Genomic DNA, 16859 nt, shown 5'->3' with positions numbered 1-16859 from the left:
GCTCGAGCAAGAGAGCCTTCAGTTCCTCTTGCCCCTTGGATAAGCTCAAGATCATCTCCTGGAATTGAGCGTTCTGAGCCTGGAGATCCTTGACAGTTTGTTCGAGGGCCATGTTTCTGTTTGCAAGGAAGACCGTGAGAACATTGATCTTTTAGAATACCTGTTATGCAATGCTATGTTATGCTATGCAATGTATGAAATGTTTTTAAGGACTTTTGGAATTTAACTTTGCGTAAACTACCAAAAAGAGAGGAACTTTTATCACTAATTTCTTTAATCAATGTTCATTACAAAAAATAATAATAAAAATACAATGAAAGCTTAAGTCTCCCATGGGCGGCTTCTTTTTGGGCGAAGATACGCATTGAGTCTTCGCTCCTCATTAAGCTGGCTGGTGAGCTCTAGTACTTTCTTCTTTTCTGCATTGAACTGAGCTTCGAAAGTATCCCTTTCCTCTCTCAACTGGGTCCAGGATCTCTTCAATTCCTCAACATCGGTAGGCATATCTGGATAAGGAATGATCTGAGAAGCACCTCCTTCAACTCCTGGTTCAACGATCAATGGCCCGACTGCAAGATATGGCATGACAAGTTCACGAGCTCTGGCGCGTACCCATCTGAGATAAGGTTCCATAGGAATAGAATTTTTCTGTCCTAAAGTGCTTCTTTTCACCATGCCCCAAGCTCGTACAAACTTTTGACGGAGATCTTGAGAGTCATTGTCATAGTCGAACACAGTGCTTTGAAGGACTACTTCATGTGGACCATCTCTTCGAGCGTAACCAAACTGACGTAGGGCTAAAGCTGGGTTATAAGTAATACCCTCTCTTATCCCCAGGAGTGGTACGTTAGAGAATTCTCCACAACGGTCAATGATGATAACATTTTCTTTGAGATGAGGACACCAGCGGATGTCTGAATGGGAGAGCGACATTATCCTTTGAGACCATTTCAAATTTTGATCATTCTTCAAGACTGATTGGGGGAGGTGCGAAATAAACCACCTAGACAACAAAGGTACGCAGCACATGAGAGTCCCTTGCCTTTTCATAGTACGAGTGTGAAGGGAATGCAAAATGTCTCCAAGCAAGGTAGGCACAGGGTTATGAGTGAGGAATATCTTAAGAGCATTCGTGTCTATGAATTGGTCTGGATTAGGGAATAACACCAAACCATAGATTAGTAATGCTAGGACATCCTCGAAAGCATGGACATCCATAACTTTTAGGAATTCTCGGGCCTTATTTATCAGAAATTTGGCAAGTAAACCCTTAACTCCACTTCTTGTTACCCAATTAGTTTCAATGTCTGACTTTGTCACGTGTAAAGCTGCGGCAACTTCCTCAGACTTCGGAATCTTTTCTAAACCACTGAAAGATGTTTGGTCAAGAATAGGTATCCCAAGCAGCCTGGAAAATTCTTCTAATGTGGGTACCAACTGATAATCTGGGAAGGTGAAGCAATGATGTTTAGGATCGAAGAACTGGAATAGAACTCTCATCATATCTTCTTTGAAACCAGTGGTAACCAAATTGAGGATAGAACCATTTTTCTTGATGAACTGAGCATGATCGGGAAGTTCTGACACTAAATCCTTGAGTTGAGGAGAGATCGTTACAAGATTGATCCGGATAGTCTTCCTGGAAGCCATAACCTGTTTAACAGAGCAAAGCTAAATCCCTAAGTCCTTGAAATGGTTAGTATAATGCCATGATGTTATGATGTTATGATGTTATGACGTTATGATGTTATGACGTTAAGTAAATAACAAGCACAAGCAAGTCACACAACAATCATTCCTAAGCTTTAAGGCTTGCATGAGTTCCATAGGTAAGTACCCTCCCCACTGAAGTTTGGTTGGTTCAACCTGTCCTAGAATAGTAACTGGGTTCTAGAAGGATCTCCAATCATTGACCTTTCTTTAAGTCCACTTCAGTGCAATACCAGGTGGTTGGCCGAAGCTTCCCTAAAGTCCAATCTCAAAGAGTGTAGTATCGAGTATCAACCAACCCCAGTCGGAACCGAAGTTGGTTATCTCACTACTTTCTAATGGCTAGGATGAGTCAATTAAGGTTCTAAAGGTCTGGTTAATGCTTTGATGACACCACGCGAATGCCAAATTTTTCCTCAAGTAAACATGAGGAACATCAGGACATCCAAAGTGTCGCATTAACCGTAGCCATCATTTTAACCATTCCAGTATACGTCGGATAGTCGCGATGATCTATTGCTACTTACCTAAGGTACACTAGATCCGGGTGTAGGATCTTTCACTCAAAATATTCCCTTAAAAGAAGGAACAATTTTGAAAACATAAATGATTTTTTAAGATGACCTCTCTTTGTAGTCCCCAGCAGAGTCGCCAGTTCTGTCATCCGGTGAACTGACTTTAGGTGTTTTTGCTTTAGAAAGCAAATGTCGCGGTTAGCAAGAGTCGCCACCGACTTTTCTTTTATCCCATAAGGAAAGGTGGAAAAGAACAGGAAAGACCTTAATTTAGATTTTGGGTTCGGGAGGTACATTATACAAAGGGAAGGTGTTAGCACCCTTTGTATCCATGGTTATCCATGGGCTCTTAATTGCTTCATCACTTATGTTTTTCTTGTTTGAAAAAGTGTTTGAGAAGTGTTTAGGAAATGTTTTGAAAAGGAGAATTTAACTTTGTAATGATTCTTATATGAATGTATACAAAGTGGTTATCTCGTTTAGTTTTGAAAGGTGTGAGGTGTGAAAAGTATTTTAAGTTGTGAAAATAAGCAATTAAGAGTTATACCTACCCAAGGTCTTTATGGGCATTTCCTATCCTTATGAGGGTAAAACTGTCCTTACTATTGAGAAGTAAGTAGTTTTATCCTTTGGATGTAAAAGGGTCATCGTAGGGTCATCGATTGGTCATTGAAGGCAACAGTTGTGAGGATACCTTAGCATTCGAAGGGACAATCATCATTTAACCGTAGGCTACACCGAAGGGTCATTGAGGGACAAAGGCAACATTCGATGGACTATGATGATTTAACCGAAGGGTCTTTGCTAAGTGTATCCCCACATTCGCGGGACATTACCATAATACCGTAATCGTAGGGTAACAAAGAGAGGTCCAAGATCACTTATTTAAAGGCAATATTTTACAATCAATTAGGTAGTTGTAATCACTTAAGTAATTAGGTCCATATTAAAATCGATTAAATAATTAGGATGAATCTCCACATTAAAATCAAGTAGGTAATTAGGATGAATCTCCACATTAAAATCAATTAGGTAATTTAGGATGAATCTCCACAAGGGTATCCCACAAATAAAGTGGAATACCTGGCAAGCTACTTGTTCCTGGGAATATATGAACCTTTACAACATTCAGCACACATGTCAGGATACCAAATCAGGGTGTAATCAAGGATTACACCGCAAAAGAACACAGCAGTAAGAATGTCAGGCAAAATAACGCATGATTAACATAGAACCGATCAGATAAGCATAGAACAGAACAATCAAAATATTAGCGACTGTCACGTTCGCTTCTACCTCGCCTAGCGAAGGCCTAGCGAATACTCGCTACATGCTCGCTTAGCGATGTGCTAGCGAGCGGCTGCGGGTTTTGAATTCCAGAACAGTACGACCTCAACCTGCTGCATGGCTTATGGCATCCAATACATAATTACATGGTTCAGCATTCACAATATTCAGGCACACTTAAATTCACGTGCAAAACCTCAAATATGTTTATGAATTCAATTATAATATCACATGCAAATTAAGAACATAAAGCGGTAATAGTAACGCAAACCTGTTTGCAGTCGAATCACAACCTTGAATTGGCCAGTCGGATTGAGTTGGGCGGAGGTGGCTTTGATGCGAATGAGTTTCCTTCAGGGTTTCCTTTAGGGTTGCTTCGAATCCTCTGAGTTAGCCTTCAGGGTTTCCTTTAGGGTTGCTTCGAATCCTCTGAGTTAGCCTTCAGGGTTTGTTGTGCTTTCGCTCTTGCTCCCGTCTTCCTTCCGTTTTTGTTCCTTTTTTTCTGAATGAAGTCCTTAGTATTTATAATGCTTTTTCGTGACCTAATGGGCTCAGAATGAAACCCAGAATTTTCTGGTATTCGCAAGCTTCGCTAGGCGAGTGGCACAGCGAAGGGTTCGCTAGGCGAAGGTTTTGCTCGCCTAGCGAGCAGGCCAGTTTGGGCCATTTTCTGGATTTGGCCATCTGTGTGCTGGGCCTTTGTTCTTTTGGGATCAATGCCTTGAAAAATAAGTTGGAGTGTCCTGAAAACTTCCTTGTAATATTAACGGGCAAATTTTGGGGTATGACAACGTTAATAGGGAGTTAGTTGCTCAAGTGGAGTTTTGGAACCTTTTAAATTTTAATTGGATTTTTTTAGAAATTAGAATTTTTAGAATTGTAGTTTTATTAGAAATTGGAATAATTAGGTAATTAGGATTAGTCCCTTATTAAGTGTTGTTTATTATATCCTATGTTTCTTAATTAATAAATTTTTAATATAATGACCATTTTGCCCTTATGGCTTAAAATCTTGATTTTTTTATACATGCTCCTATAGTGTATGGTCTTGATTAGGATTGTCCGATTTTATTAGTTTATTAATTGAATAAGATATTATACATAGTTTCAACTATTATTTCTATCCCACTGATTCGTGTTGACCAAAGGTCGCTTTGGTAAACCAAATCCTTCGTAACCGTGTTGTAAGCCCCAAGCTTACTTCAAGTGATCAAAAGACCCTTGATCACTTATTATGGCAAGTTCATTACATGCAAGCTATCATGGATGTGTTGAATCTCAGGAGGTAAAGACCTCAAGGTTCAAATGCAAGATCAAGGCTTCAAGTCAATATCAAATCAAGCATAGCTAGCAAAGTGGACTACATTCTCAAGCACAATAAAGGTGTCAACACTTGACAAGTGCGATGCGATTCAAATTGTAAGTTATAAGCCTTAATCAGTGAGGAATGATGAGACGGAGTTTCTATTATCCTTGTCTATAATGACTTTGCATACGAGGCGTAGGTCCTAGCTATGCAAAGCATTTGCCCTTATTGATAGGCTTTAGCATAATTCGTATCAAACAATTGTCAAGTCTCCTTTTCAATACAACATGGAATCATCAAGATCAACGTTGGATCTCCTGTCAGCAACTTGTTAATTTTGATTCGAGTTGCAAACTATGAGCCTTAAGTAATAAGGAATGGTGAGACGAAGTTTCTCTTATCCTTGTCTAGAGTGACTTTGCATATCTCTTTCCCCTGGGTTTTATCGATGTTTTCCCTTTCCTTCGGGAATAAATAAAGTTCGATGGCGACTCTGTTGTATGTTCGAACGTGCGATACGTTCGGGTACATTTTCGCTAGCTTCAGACATCACCGCAGATTCGTGTCTTATGAAGGTCATCGTCTTTAATCCATTCTTCTTGAATTTTGTTCAGAAATGGAATCACGTTTGTATATCATTATCTTCACATCACGGTGTCGCATCTGGTTCACATTACCATGACTCGTCACCGTGTTTGTTTCGAGCTTCTTTTTCGCTCGTCCGTATTAATAAATTTCACACCACAAATGCGAAAATGAAGCAGATCACAGATTGAAACAGAAATGACTACTCACCGGTTTCAACGCGACGGAGGCAACAGGTATGAACCCCATTTCTTTGACTCTAAGTCGCTCTTATCATTCTTCTACAATGGCTTATGCAGTTGTTGCTTCCTTGATTGTGCGGCTGAAATTGTTGCTTGCTTGATGTGTGCGCAGATTTTGTTTGTGATTCGTGTGTGGTCGCAGGGTGATGGTGAAAACCAATTACAGATTGGATGAGGTTATGTTGCAGATGATGCAGGATGAGTGTCATACCCCAAAATTTGCCTGTTAATTTTTATGATAAATTGATTCATGCATGGCATTCATTTCACATTTGCATTCATTCATTAGCATACATTCTCATATAAATTATAAATTTTAATTTATTTATTATGTGATACAGATATAAAAAATAATAATGATTTTGGTTATCTGTATGATATAAATAAATTATGGTCAACATTATGTTATTTATATATAAAAATTAGGTCAAAATTTGAATGAGATTTATCTATTTTTGGAATGATTTCATTTGACCTAAAAGAAAATGCCTTCATAAGATGAAATTGTAAACACTTTCAAAAAGGACCACCAAGAAATGCATCTTCATTGTCCTCTTGTTTTTTCCTTCTCCAATGGGAAATCAGAAATTATTTAATACCGCAAGGGTGAGTGATAGAGTCATTGAACGCTTAGAAGCTTTTACCTTTATATGGTGGTAGGTCTTCTTTGCTCAGCCTTAGTTTTAAAAATATGTTGAAATACATGATGTCGCACAAACTTTATTCGTTGATAAGAAATCATGTGACTGCATGAATATCTACGATAGAGGTTACCAATTCTCGTTGTCTCGAAACCCTATAATGAGTCTTTCTATTTTCATTTTTCCTTCCATAACTTAAGAGTTTGAGGAGTTTACTGCCAAATGTTTCTCGTCCAACTCTTCCTTATTGGACGATCCTTCGTTAGTGTGGGAACAATGAGGATTACTGATGATCTCAATATAGGTGCTCGGGAGGTGACACTGATAGTCAAATTAGAGATTTCCATCGCTAATCGTGTGAGATCACTGTTGGTGAGATGTGACTTTCATAATAAATGAATCTGATGTGGTAATTCTAGAAAACCATAAGTTGATTCCCATAAACGACATAATTATTTCGAAGTGGAATAAGAAATATGCATGATGAGGGAACGAGGTCTTTTGTTGCACTGACGAAGACCTATAGTTGGATCATGTAGAGGAGCATCAACATTGAGCTAAGAGTAACACAAGTGAGAGAGACACCACATAATCATCCAAAACCTTAAGGTAAATATGTGTGTGGGTTCTCTCACTTATAAACGTTCAAGTTTCCACATTTCTAACCAATGCGAGACTCTAACTCACACTTGACTTATTATTCTCAAAACTCGCCCTCAAGTGTGAGTCAACAATGCTCCCCCTCAAGTGGAAACTTTTTTTGTCCACATACACTTATACCGACGTTGCCACCTCTTTCCTGAGAATTTCGATTTTAATGGGACACCTCTTCCTGGGCATTTTGATACAATTAAGTCAGTCCCTTTACTCGAACCAGACTCTGATACCATTTGTTAGGTCATGAGGAGGGGCATCAAGTGAGGGAGAGACCACATAATCACCAAAAACCTTAAAGTAAATAGGTGTGTGGATTCTTCCACTTATAAATGCTCAAGTCTCCACATCTATAACCAATGTGAGACTCTAACTCACACTTGACTTATTATTCTTAACACCTACAAAGTTAACACTATAACTCTCAAGTCAATGATGTTTCAAAAATATAATTTGAGAGTGAAAATGAAATAATACTTGTAACAAATGTCTGGTGAGGTTTATATACGTCGTGTAGTTGAAATCGCCCCCGTATAATCTGACGTATGAAGCAGGGAGTTGTATGATCATATATAGTAGCAAGGATTTATTGGCTTGTTAAGTTCAAGTGTCTTGTATCTCGAGGTAGTTTCACATGTCCACCCGCCCTACTTGGTGAATATTTAATTTGGACATTTGTAATTGGGTTTGTTGCTCTTGGCTTTAGACCAGTACAAAACAAAATCCAAAAAGAAGAAGATAAAGATGCAAGCATAAACTCGAAAATTGGTGAAAGTGGAGAAAATAAAATTGCAATTATAAATTCATTAATCTATAATTAGAAAAGTCACTTATAGTACCGAAGATGAGAACATAATCATAAATTAAATGTGTCTAAAATACATTAAATACGTCATTAGTGCATATTCATTTCAAAAATGATAAAGTAAGACCTAAAAATTTATTTTAGATACAAACTTGGTGAATAAACAACTTTTTTTTAAAATAAACTTGGTGAATATTCAACTTTGTATCCCATATTTTAAGTGAAATTCATTTTGCCTCCTTAATTTTAAAAAGATCTATAATAATTTCTTAACTCTTCAAAACGGTTCATATTAATTTTATTTTTCCTTATTAGCAAAGAAAAAACTTAAAAATCAATTATTAATTATATAAAAATGATTTAAAATAAATATTTAAAAAAATTAAATGATCAAGATGAAACTTTTCTTTAAGTGAAGAGGCAAAAAAAGATACTAGAGGATAAGATAGAAAACTTTAAAAAAAAGTATTAAACCATATTTTTTCAAAAGAGTTGAAATTAAATTTTCAGAGATTATTTACAGATCAGTTTGAACAAAGAAGACACATGTACAATGAAATAACACCAAAAGTCATTCAAACCACATCAAACGAAAAGAAAACAAAAAGTGAAAATAAGACTCCAAATGCATTGCCCAACATATTCACAACTTTTAACATAAACCTATAAATCGGTTAAAAAAAACAAAAAAAAATGAATGCTACACGTGAGTAAAATTTAGTGTCATTCAATAGAAAATGGGAAAAAAATTATATTTTGGACAATTATAGAACTATGATATTTTTTAAGGATATGAAATTAAAAAAAGTCCAATGTCTATTTATGGGAATTTTAAGAGTGAGGAGTTATGTTTCACTATTAGGCAGAGAAAACCTTCGGTTATTAAAATGGAACGACACAACAAACTGAAAGATTTATGGATTTACTAGATGTTACTAAGAAACATTTAATAGTTGGAACAATTTTAAGATTTCAGACAAATATCATTTCTCTCAAATTAACCATTTTTTTAATAGCAGTAAAAATGTATAAATAAAGAATCCATTACTTCGTCTACACTTTTAATAGAAACAGAATCCATTACTTTGCCTACCATTTTAAAAGCTAGAAAAAACCCTAAATTAAACTTTCTAAGGATACCTAAACAAGATCTAAAAATGAAATACTGATAATTGGCAGCTTAATTTATTCAAGTCTAAGAGCTTGTGAACTTGGTTACGGCTTTGGTGCCCTCAGAAACGGCATGCTTCGCCAATTCACCGGGCAGAACAAGCCTGACCGCGGTCTGAATTTCCCTGGAAGTGATCGTTGGCTTCTTGTTGTATCTTGCAAGCCTCGAAGATTCTGCAGCAAGCTTCTCGAATATGTCGTTGATGAAACTGTTCATGATTCCCATGGCCTTGCTTGAGATACCAATGTCAGGGTGAACTTGCTTCAGAACCTTGAAGATGTAGATCTTGTATGTCTCCACGCTCTTCTTGTTTCTCTTCTTCTTCTTGTCTCCGGCGGCGGCACCACCATCCTTAGGCAGCTTCTTTCCGGCCTTTGGCTTTTTCTCAGCCGGAGTCTTCTCAGCTACCGTCGACTTCTTCTCCTCTATGGGTTTCTTCTCCGCTGGCTTCTTCTCTCCCTTTGGTGCCATTACAATTTAGAAATTTGAAACTTGAGAAATCGTTAGGGTTTCAAATTGAAATAAGATGTTGAACTAGGAGTAGTTGTGATTGATTTGAGAATGTTGCGGTGAATTATATACGGGAAGGTTCTCGCGTTTCTATTGGCTACTAAGGTTATTCGCGGATCGATGACGTGGTAAACCTATAAAGATAGCACAACGATAGGACGGTCAAGATCCAAGATCTTCCTCTGATTCAATGGCTGAGATGCTTGCTTTTTCTTGCCTTAATTCCAGTGAGATCTAATTGCCTTTTATTGCGCGCCCAAATGGTAATATATGTTGTACCAATTTTATTTCCTTGTTAAGTGGTTTTTTTGTTCGATTTAAAATTTTAATATTGAAGACTTTTAATCAATACTTCTACCCTTACAGATTAAAATGAAAAACAAATCAGTTATATCTTTTTCTTTTTTATCATTTTGAGTTTATTTTTTACTTTTATTTCAATATTTTCGGATTCGCCCAAATCATTCACACATAAAGTTTCTATTAACTGAAAATTATATGAAATTGAATAAACTCTAAAAAATAAATATGACTTTAATGCTATGAGAAATGGAGAGATTTTAGAAGCGTTCAGATTCCAAAGAATTGTTAAACTTGTTTGCGATTGTGTTGATTATATATATATATATATATATATATATATATATATATATATATATATATATATATATATATATATATATATATATATATATATATATATATATATATATATTATTATTATTATTATTATTAGAAATTATAACTATTACTTCAAAGGAGTTGACATATGATATATGTTGTAGCATTTGCTTATATGATTTTTTTTTTATGGAAACTTTTTGTTGGAGGCGGAGATAACATTTTATTAATTAGGTTTGTTTTTCATGTAATTTTAATAGAAAAGAATATTTTTATGGAAGCAGTATTTTCATAAATAATTAACTTACTTTGTCAATTTCACATTAACAAAAATATAAAATAAAAAATAATTAATATTTTTTAAATGACATGTAAAATGTGAGATTCTTCTTATGAGGAGATACGGTATGATCAACTAATGAGATAGAAGATCTATAGCAGTTTCAAATTATTAAACATGTGTTGATGAGAGCATGTTCGATTATCTAAAAGAGACATGATTAATTTGTTAAAGATAAAAGTTTATTGGAGCATCGATCAATCAAATACATTATTTGAATAGTACCATGACTAATAAGTATTTCAAACTATTTTTTAATTTGATAATCATAAGATGATTTTTTTTACTAAAGAAGATGTTAGAACACATTAAAGATGACATATGTAAATGTAAGAAAGGTATGTATGACAACATAAAGTTATTATTAATTACTTTGATGTATGTATGGAATTATATTCATAGTTGTTTTCAAGGTATTTTTGAAGTGTTTAAGAGATATGGATGTAGGAATAAATTATTTTTTAAATATCAATTTTGGACTTCAATTTGGATAAAAGTATATCTCTATATCAGATATAGGTTAAGTGATAGCAATGTATAAGACCATTATGTGAATGTTTATATTGGATATGTGTTAAGTGATTTAATGCGCTATAAAACCAGTTTAGCCACGTTAACAAAAATATTATATATAACCTTTTTTCCTTCGAGGACTTTACATTTCACTTTGATTACAAATGAGTATTTTTTACATTGGTTTTCTCAATGAAAAAACATTGTGCATGGTTAAATAAAAATATTAATTATTTTTAATAAAAGTATCAATTCCTTTTGTTTTAAATATTTATTTTAAATTGTTGTCATTTCAAACAAAAACGAAGCAAGAGTTTCCGAAATTGCAGATGGGTTTGAAAGAGATTTTGTATAAAGGAAGCAATATCTTGAATGTATGAGTAAATCAGACTTCTACAAGAGTGGAAACAAATTACATTCTTAATGTCGCAATATTTTATGCCACATAAGCTTTGTGAAGCATATCATACTCGTGATAGTTAACAAATAACTCATATAACAATTTTTTGCTAAAATAAGCACCATGGTATTCCTTGTCTCTAAGATAGCCTTCTTGATAATCACTCCCATAAGATCCATGTCTAGTGAATTTTTTCCTTCTGTATTTATATCAAACAAATAAACTTAAAACTTAAAGCGTTTTGTCCCTTCACGCCTCATGCTAGGAAGATTATGTACAATTAAGATATCCTCACATACAGGTACCTTCCAAAACTCTCAGAATGGTCGGTCAAACATAAAACAATATCCTAGGAAGTGTCTCAAACCCGGGATTCGGGAACCATACAGGTTCACCGAACGATAATTCAGCTAATACACCGAAGACGGACCCGAAAAGGTTACGGAGGGTCCCCGCCCGACCTGACCTACCGACAACCATATTAATATATTCAATACTCTCTCCGTACCTTTTTAATCGTATTTTTTATTTTTTTACGTATATCAATAAAATTAATCAAATTTACTAATTTTCATATAGTAATTATATTTTTACATACTCCTATCTAGTTACTTATATATATAAAGTTTTTTCTCTTTAATAAATAATTATGAATAATTTTGACAAAATAACAATATTATATTTTAAAAATAACAGTTAAAATGAAATAAAAAATGTATACACAAAAAGGAATTAAAAGGAATTAAGGGAATACCTTTTATGACCTCCGTGGCAGCCGGGAACCTCATGATGACATATTATTATTCCATCAAAGAGGTGCATTATAAATGGTGAATCACTTAAAGATGAAAGGTATTTAAATTAAATCTCTATACAAACCCAATAACTATTCATTACAGTTATCTTCTCGCTAATTTATCAGGAATACGGCCCAGCAAAGTGGTGTATATATAAAAGACAGTTAAGATTTAAAAGTAGTAAAAACGTTAATTTTACAATTTCAATTTTATAACTGTCTATTCTATTTGTCTCAAATTGCATAAACAAAATAAAGGAGATTTAATTGGGAATTATTATCTTTCTTAAGCAAAAGAAAAGAGATTTAAAATATTTTATTGTAAATTTTACTCTCTCCTTTATTTTTTAAGTGTGATTTTTTTAAAAAAATTGTTTCTTTTTATTTATTGCTTAAAAAGGTAATGTATTATTAATTGCATTTTTATCAAAATAAAGAAAATATTAGATTAATATAATAAATAATTAAGAATATAATAAATAAATGAAAATTTATTATTTGAAAAATAACGATAATAATTAACTTTCTTAATATTAATAACAACTCAAAAAATGACATTTAAAAATGAACGGACAGAAGAGAGTAATATATAAATAAATTGTTGAATAAATATATTTTTTATTTTATTTTATAATAAAAATTTTCCATTAAATTAAAAATAAAAACTAACATTCCATGGAATTTTAACAATATGTCGGATGAATTGGATTCATCAATGACGCTAAATGGTGGCTTAAAACCAATTCATTAACCAATATTTTAATCCAGTTTATTTTATCTTTAAAAAAATGATTATTTTTTTATATTTTTGAAAATGGATTCTACAAAAATATTTTTTGAAATATTATAAATTTTTGTAAATTTATTTTTAAATAATTAAAAAATTGAATTCATTTTATAAATAAATATACATTATTAAAGATCAAAATATAATCAAAATCACAATTTTTTCAAAAAGTTACATCTTAAAAATAATTTTTATGAAAAACTATTTGAAATAACTTTAAAATTAAATGATTTTTTAAAAATTTGATATCCAAATTTTTTTCCATAAAATAATAAAATATCTAAAATAATATTTTAAGAATAATTATAACTAAATTCTTTTAAAAGTTTTTTTATAATTTTTTTTTATACTAAAATATGTAGCATTATAAAAATAATTTTTAGAAAAAACCCAAACAAACGGTTACTAATGAATTTATTGGATGGAAAGTGTTAATGGATTTTATTGTGACCCTTTATATATATAATTGCTAAATATTTAGAAAGATGATGTATCCTACAAGTAATTTTTAAACCACGACTTAAACTAGTATATACAAGAGCAATATTAGAAGACCTTTGATTTAGAATACAAGCTCCAACAGGTCCAGTTTTTTTTTCATATATTAGTCTATAATTATTTTACTGGTTTACTTTAAAACACTTGAACAAGCCTAAAATAAACATATTTCAAAGATTTCTTATTTACAAAATTTAATTTTCCTTAATCCTATTAAAATTAAGCATATTGCCAATAGCTTTATGGTTTTCTTAATCAATTTATAACTCTTACTGCCAAGTTTGAAAACTGGGTTGTTAAATCTATCAATTTAGCAATCAATCATTAAGTCATAAAATCAAATCCACTATTTTGAAGAAACAAAAATACACCATGATCTCATTAACTCAATCAAATCTTAAAATATTTTCAAAAGTTTATGCACTTGTGAACTTAGTTACAGCTTTTGTACCCTCGGAGACAGCATGCTTCGCCAATTCTCCGGGAAGAACTAGTCTGACTGCAGTCTGAATTTCCCTTGAAGTGATTGTTGGCTTCTTGTTGTACCTTGCAAGTCTTGAAGATTCTGCAGCTAGCTTCTCGAAGATGTCGTTGATGAAACTGTTCATGATACCCATAGCCTTGCTTGAGATACCAATGTCAGGGTGAACTTGTTTCAGAACCTTGAAGATGTAGATCTTGTATGTCTCTACACTCTTCTTGTTTCTCTTCTTCTTCTTGTCTCCGGCGGCGGCACCACCGTCCTTAGGTAGCTTCTTTCCGGCCTTTGGCTTCTTCTCTGCCGGAACCTTCTCAGCTACAGTTGATTTCTTCTCCTCCACTGGTTTCTTCTCCGCAGGCTTCTTCTCTCCCTTAGGCGCCATTTAATCGAAAGTCGCAAAATGAAATTTTAACGCTGAAAGAAAGCTTGGTGTGTAGAGTATGAAATTGAGAATGGATACAAGATGTGGTTGGAAGGAATTATATATAAAAGCATTTTAAGGCTTTGATTGGCTGTTGAGGATTCACGCGGATCGGTGACGTGGAGCTTTGTGATTTGTTAAATAATCGAATATGACGGAACGATGTTAGCTTTCACGAGGATTGGTGAGTTAGCAGTTATATTTTCCGTTGAATTACTCTCAAAATGGACAGTTGAGATTACATTACTCTATTTTTTTCATCAAATTGAAATTTTATTGCTTTTCATTTCTCATTGGCGCCAAACTCCAAAATTTCACCTTTGAAATTTGAAGAAGCCATCAATTTGATTCTTACCATTTCTCTCTTATTTGGGCCATAAATTATTAATATTAATTTTATAATAAATATGAAAATTTGCCAAAAGAAAAATTACTCTATTTGTTTTAATTTTTAAAAAGTGTCACTCAAGTGACAAATTTGTCTATCGTAAAACTAATTTATAAATAATATTTTAATTTAAATTATTTAAATAACTCGATTTTCAAATATATTTAATTGTTAGATCGGAAGATTTTGGCTCAGTTCGATAGAGTGTAAACGTAAAACGCATGCATTTCCTATGAAAGAGAATGAAAGTTTTTTTTTGCCAGGTGGCAATAATGTTTGTGGTTAAAGCAACATAATTTTGATTTTTTTTTCTTTTTCAAAGTAAAACAAATTAAAAATTTTGAATCAAAATGGCATGGCTTAAGCAATGTCAAGAACCAATCAAATTGTACATTAGAATCAATATAACAGGTCAATAGATTGTCCCCAAGATATCAAACTTAATTAAACATGAATGAGAGAGTTAAACAATGTAAAAGAGAAGTATAGTAGACATTCGTAAGCTACATAAGGAAGAAATGGAATATATAAATAAGTATTATGACATGCAGAGAGCCAAGGACACCATCACATGCTACTTCACCAACTTTTTAAAATATATTTTGCTAGAAGATATTGACAAATCATTTTCGAAATATAGGGAACTAGTGGATGTGTTTATCACACAACAATGATACAAGTTAGTTAGATAGTAACTAACTTGCTTACATCATATTTCCCTTCATAAAAATAGATAGTAACTTAAATGTAAAAGCTTTCTAAGTATATTATATGGTAGTTAGTATTTAGTTATATGAGAAATTATCAAATGAAACACACATGTGATTGGTTAGCATGGTGTTTCATTAATGAATAAATAAGTGATTATACTCTCTATTTGGACTTGAATGAAGAATAACTCTCGTTTCATGTCATGGTATCTAGAGCCATCATGAAGGAGTTTCACCTTGAATTTTCTTCTTCTTCTTACATTGTCGATCCATACTTTTCTTCATTCATTGATTCTACTACAATTGCTTCATCAAGAATTAATTCCATTATCTACTTGTGGAGAATCCGCCTCCATAATAATGTATCGAAAGTCCATTGTCATTACTAACTTTAGACATTCTAAGACACCCCAAAGTTCTGCTATGTAAATATTATTTATTCCAATATATTTGGAGAAACCTCCAAGCCACTCTCCCTCACTCCCTATGATGATACAACTACAACTTGTATTTCCATGTTTGTCTCTAGTTCCATTTGTATTCAATTTAACCCAATCCACCGGAGGCGTTTCCTACTTTATGAAACTCAAAACTCTATGAGGCATCAAGCTAATGTTTACTGCAGTTTTTGTATGCTCATAATCCTGAACCAAATTATTGATGCGATTTATCATGCACGGTGGTCTATTGAAGCTTCCATCATGTGTCTCCTTATTATGTCACGTCCAAGTGTCATGGCAAGCAGTAGCCCAAAAAGCCTCCCAATCTTTATCTGCATTCCACCCCTAAGCTACAATCTTTACATGCATATCCCTGGTTTTCAGTTGCAGGGAAACCATTAAAACCAAGTTTATGGCAAACTCTTTCAAGTTTAGATGGCTCGCACTCGAGTATCAATTATAACTATCATTTACGGCTGATTAGTACTCACATATTGATTATAATATCTGTAGAAACTTGTGTTGGCTGCACCCCGACAGTTCCACACAAAAAATATCATTTTGTATATTCATCATAAACAAATATAAAAGAGAGAAAGAATCCTCGAAGCTAGAGCTACTATTGCGGAGTTTCTTCCATAATGACCATATTAGCATCCTCCAATATTTTGCATTCTTGGAAGGTCTCATGGGTTGTCTCATTGGTATGTTGGTTATCTTCACCATTTTGCATATGTATTTGATGATCCACATAAGGAAGAACTTGGTCATCGAGTGGTCTGGGATTGTTTGGAGTTCCAATGATTATTTCTAAACTCCCTCCTCCATTTTTCTCTGCATCTACATCGTGTTTTTCAGTACCCACGACATCAATAGCTTTTTGTCTCATCACTTGCTTGGTTCCCTCAATAGTGACATTAGATAATAAAGCAATCAGATCCTCGACGCTTTTGTCTCCCAAGATTTCCATCAATTATCCATTAGGACTTTTTTTATTTCCAACTGATCTCACCTTGAATGTTACCCTCTTAATGTCTG

The 16859-nt window shown here is 33.5% G+C and overlaps 1 protein-coding gene across 1 annotated transcript; it reads right to left on the bottom strand.

Annotated features, from left to right (window-relative positions):
• Positions 1-8770: 8770 nt before the first annotated feature.
• Positions 8771-14330, bottom strand: LOC127106053 (probable histone H2B.1). The gene is made up of 2 exons (XM_051043333.1): positions 13806-14330; positions 8771-9374 (listed from the first exon to the last, which is right to left on the bottom strand). Exons 1-2 carry the CDS (start codon positions 14242-14244, stop codon positions 8941-8943), a joined length of 873 nt encoding a protein of 290 aa, XP_050899290.1. The 5' UTR covers positions 14245-14330; the 3' UTR covers positions 8771-8940.
• Between the last annotated feature and the right edge of the window lie 2529 nt (positions 14331-16859).

The sequence above is a fragment of the Lathyrus oleraceus genome, chromosome 7 (assembly GCF_024323335.1).
Source record: "Lathyrus oleraceus cultivar Zhongwan6 chromosome 7, CAAS_Psat_ZW6_1.0, whole genome shotgun sequence".
Lineage (NCBI taxonomy): Eukaryota > Viridiplantae > Streptophyta > Magnoliopsida > Fabales > Fabaceae > Lathyrus > Lathyrus oleraceus.
This window is presented reverse-complemented; position numbering and strand designations above follow the sequence as displayed.

Excerpts from the sequence above, each read along its gene's own strand:
- LOC127106053 (XM_051043333.1), bottom strand. The coding sequence starts at position 14,244 with ATGGCGCCTAAGGGAGAGAAGAAGCCTGCGGAGAAGAAACCAGTGGAG. Across the intron at positions 9,375-13,805 it reads AGCTGTAACTAAGTTCACAA|GAGAGAAGAAGCCAGCGGAG; the intron begins GTGCATAAACTT and ends TGGCACCAAAGG.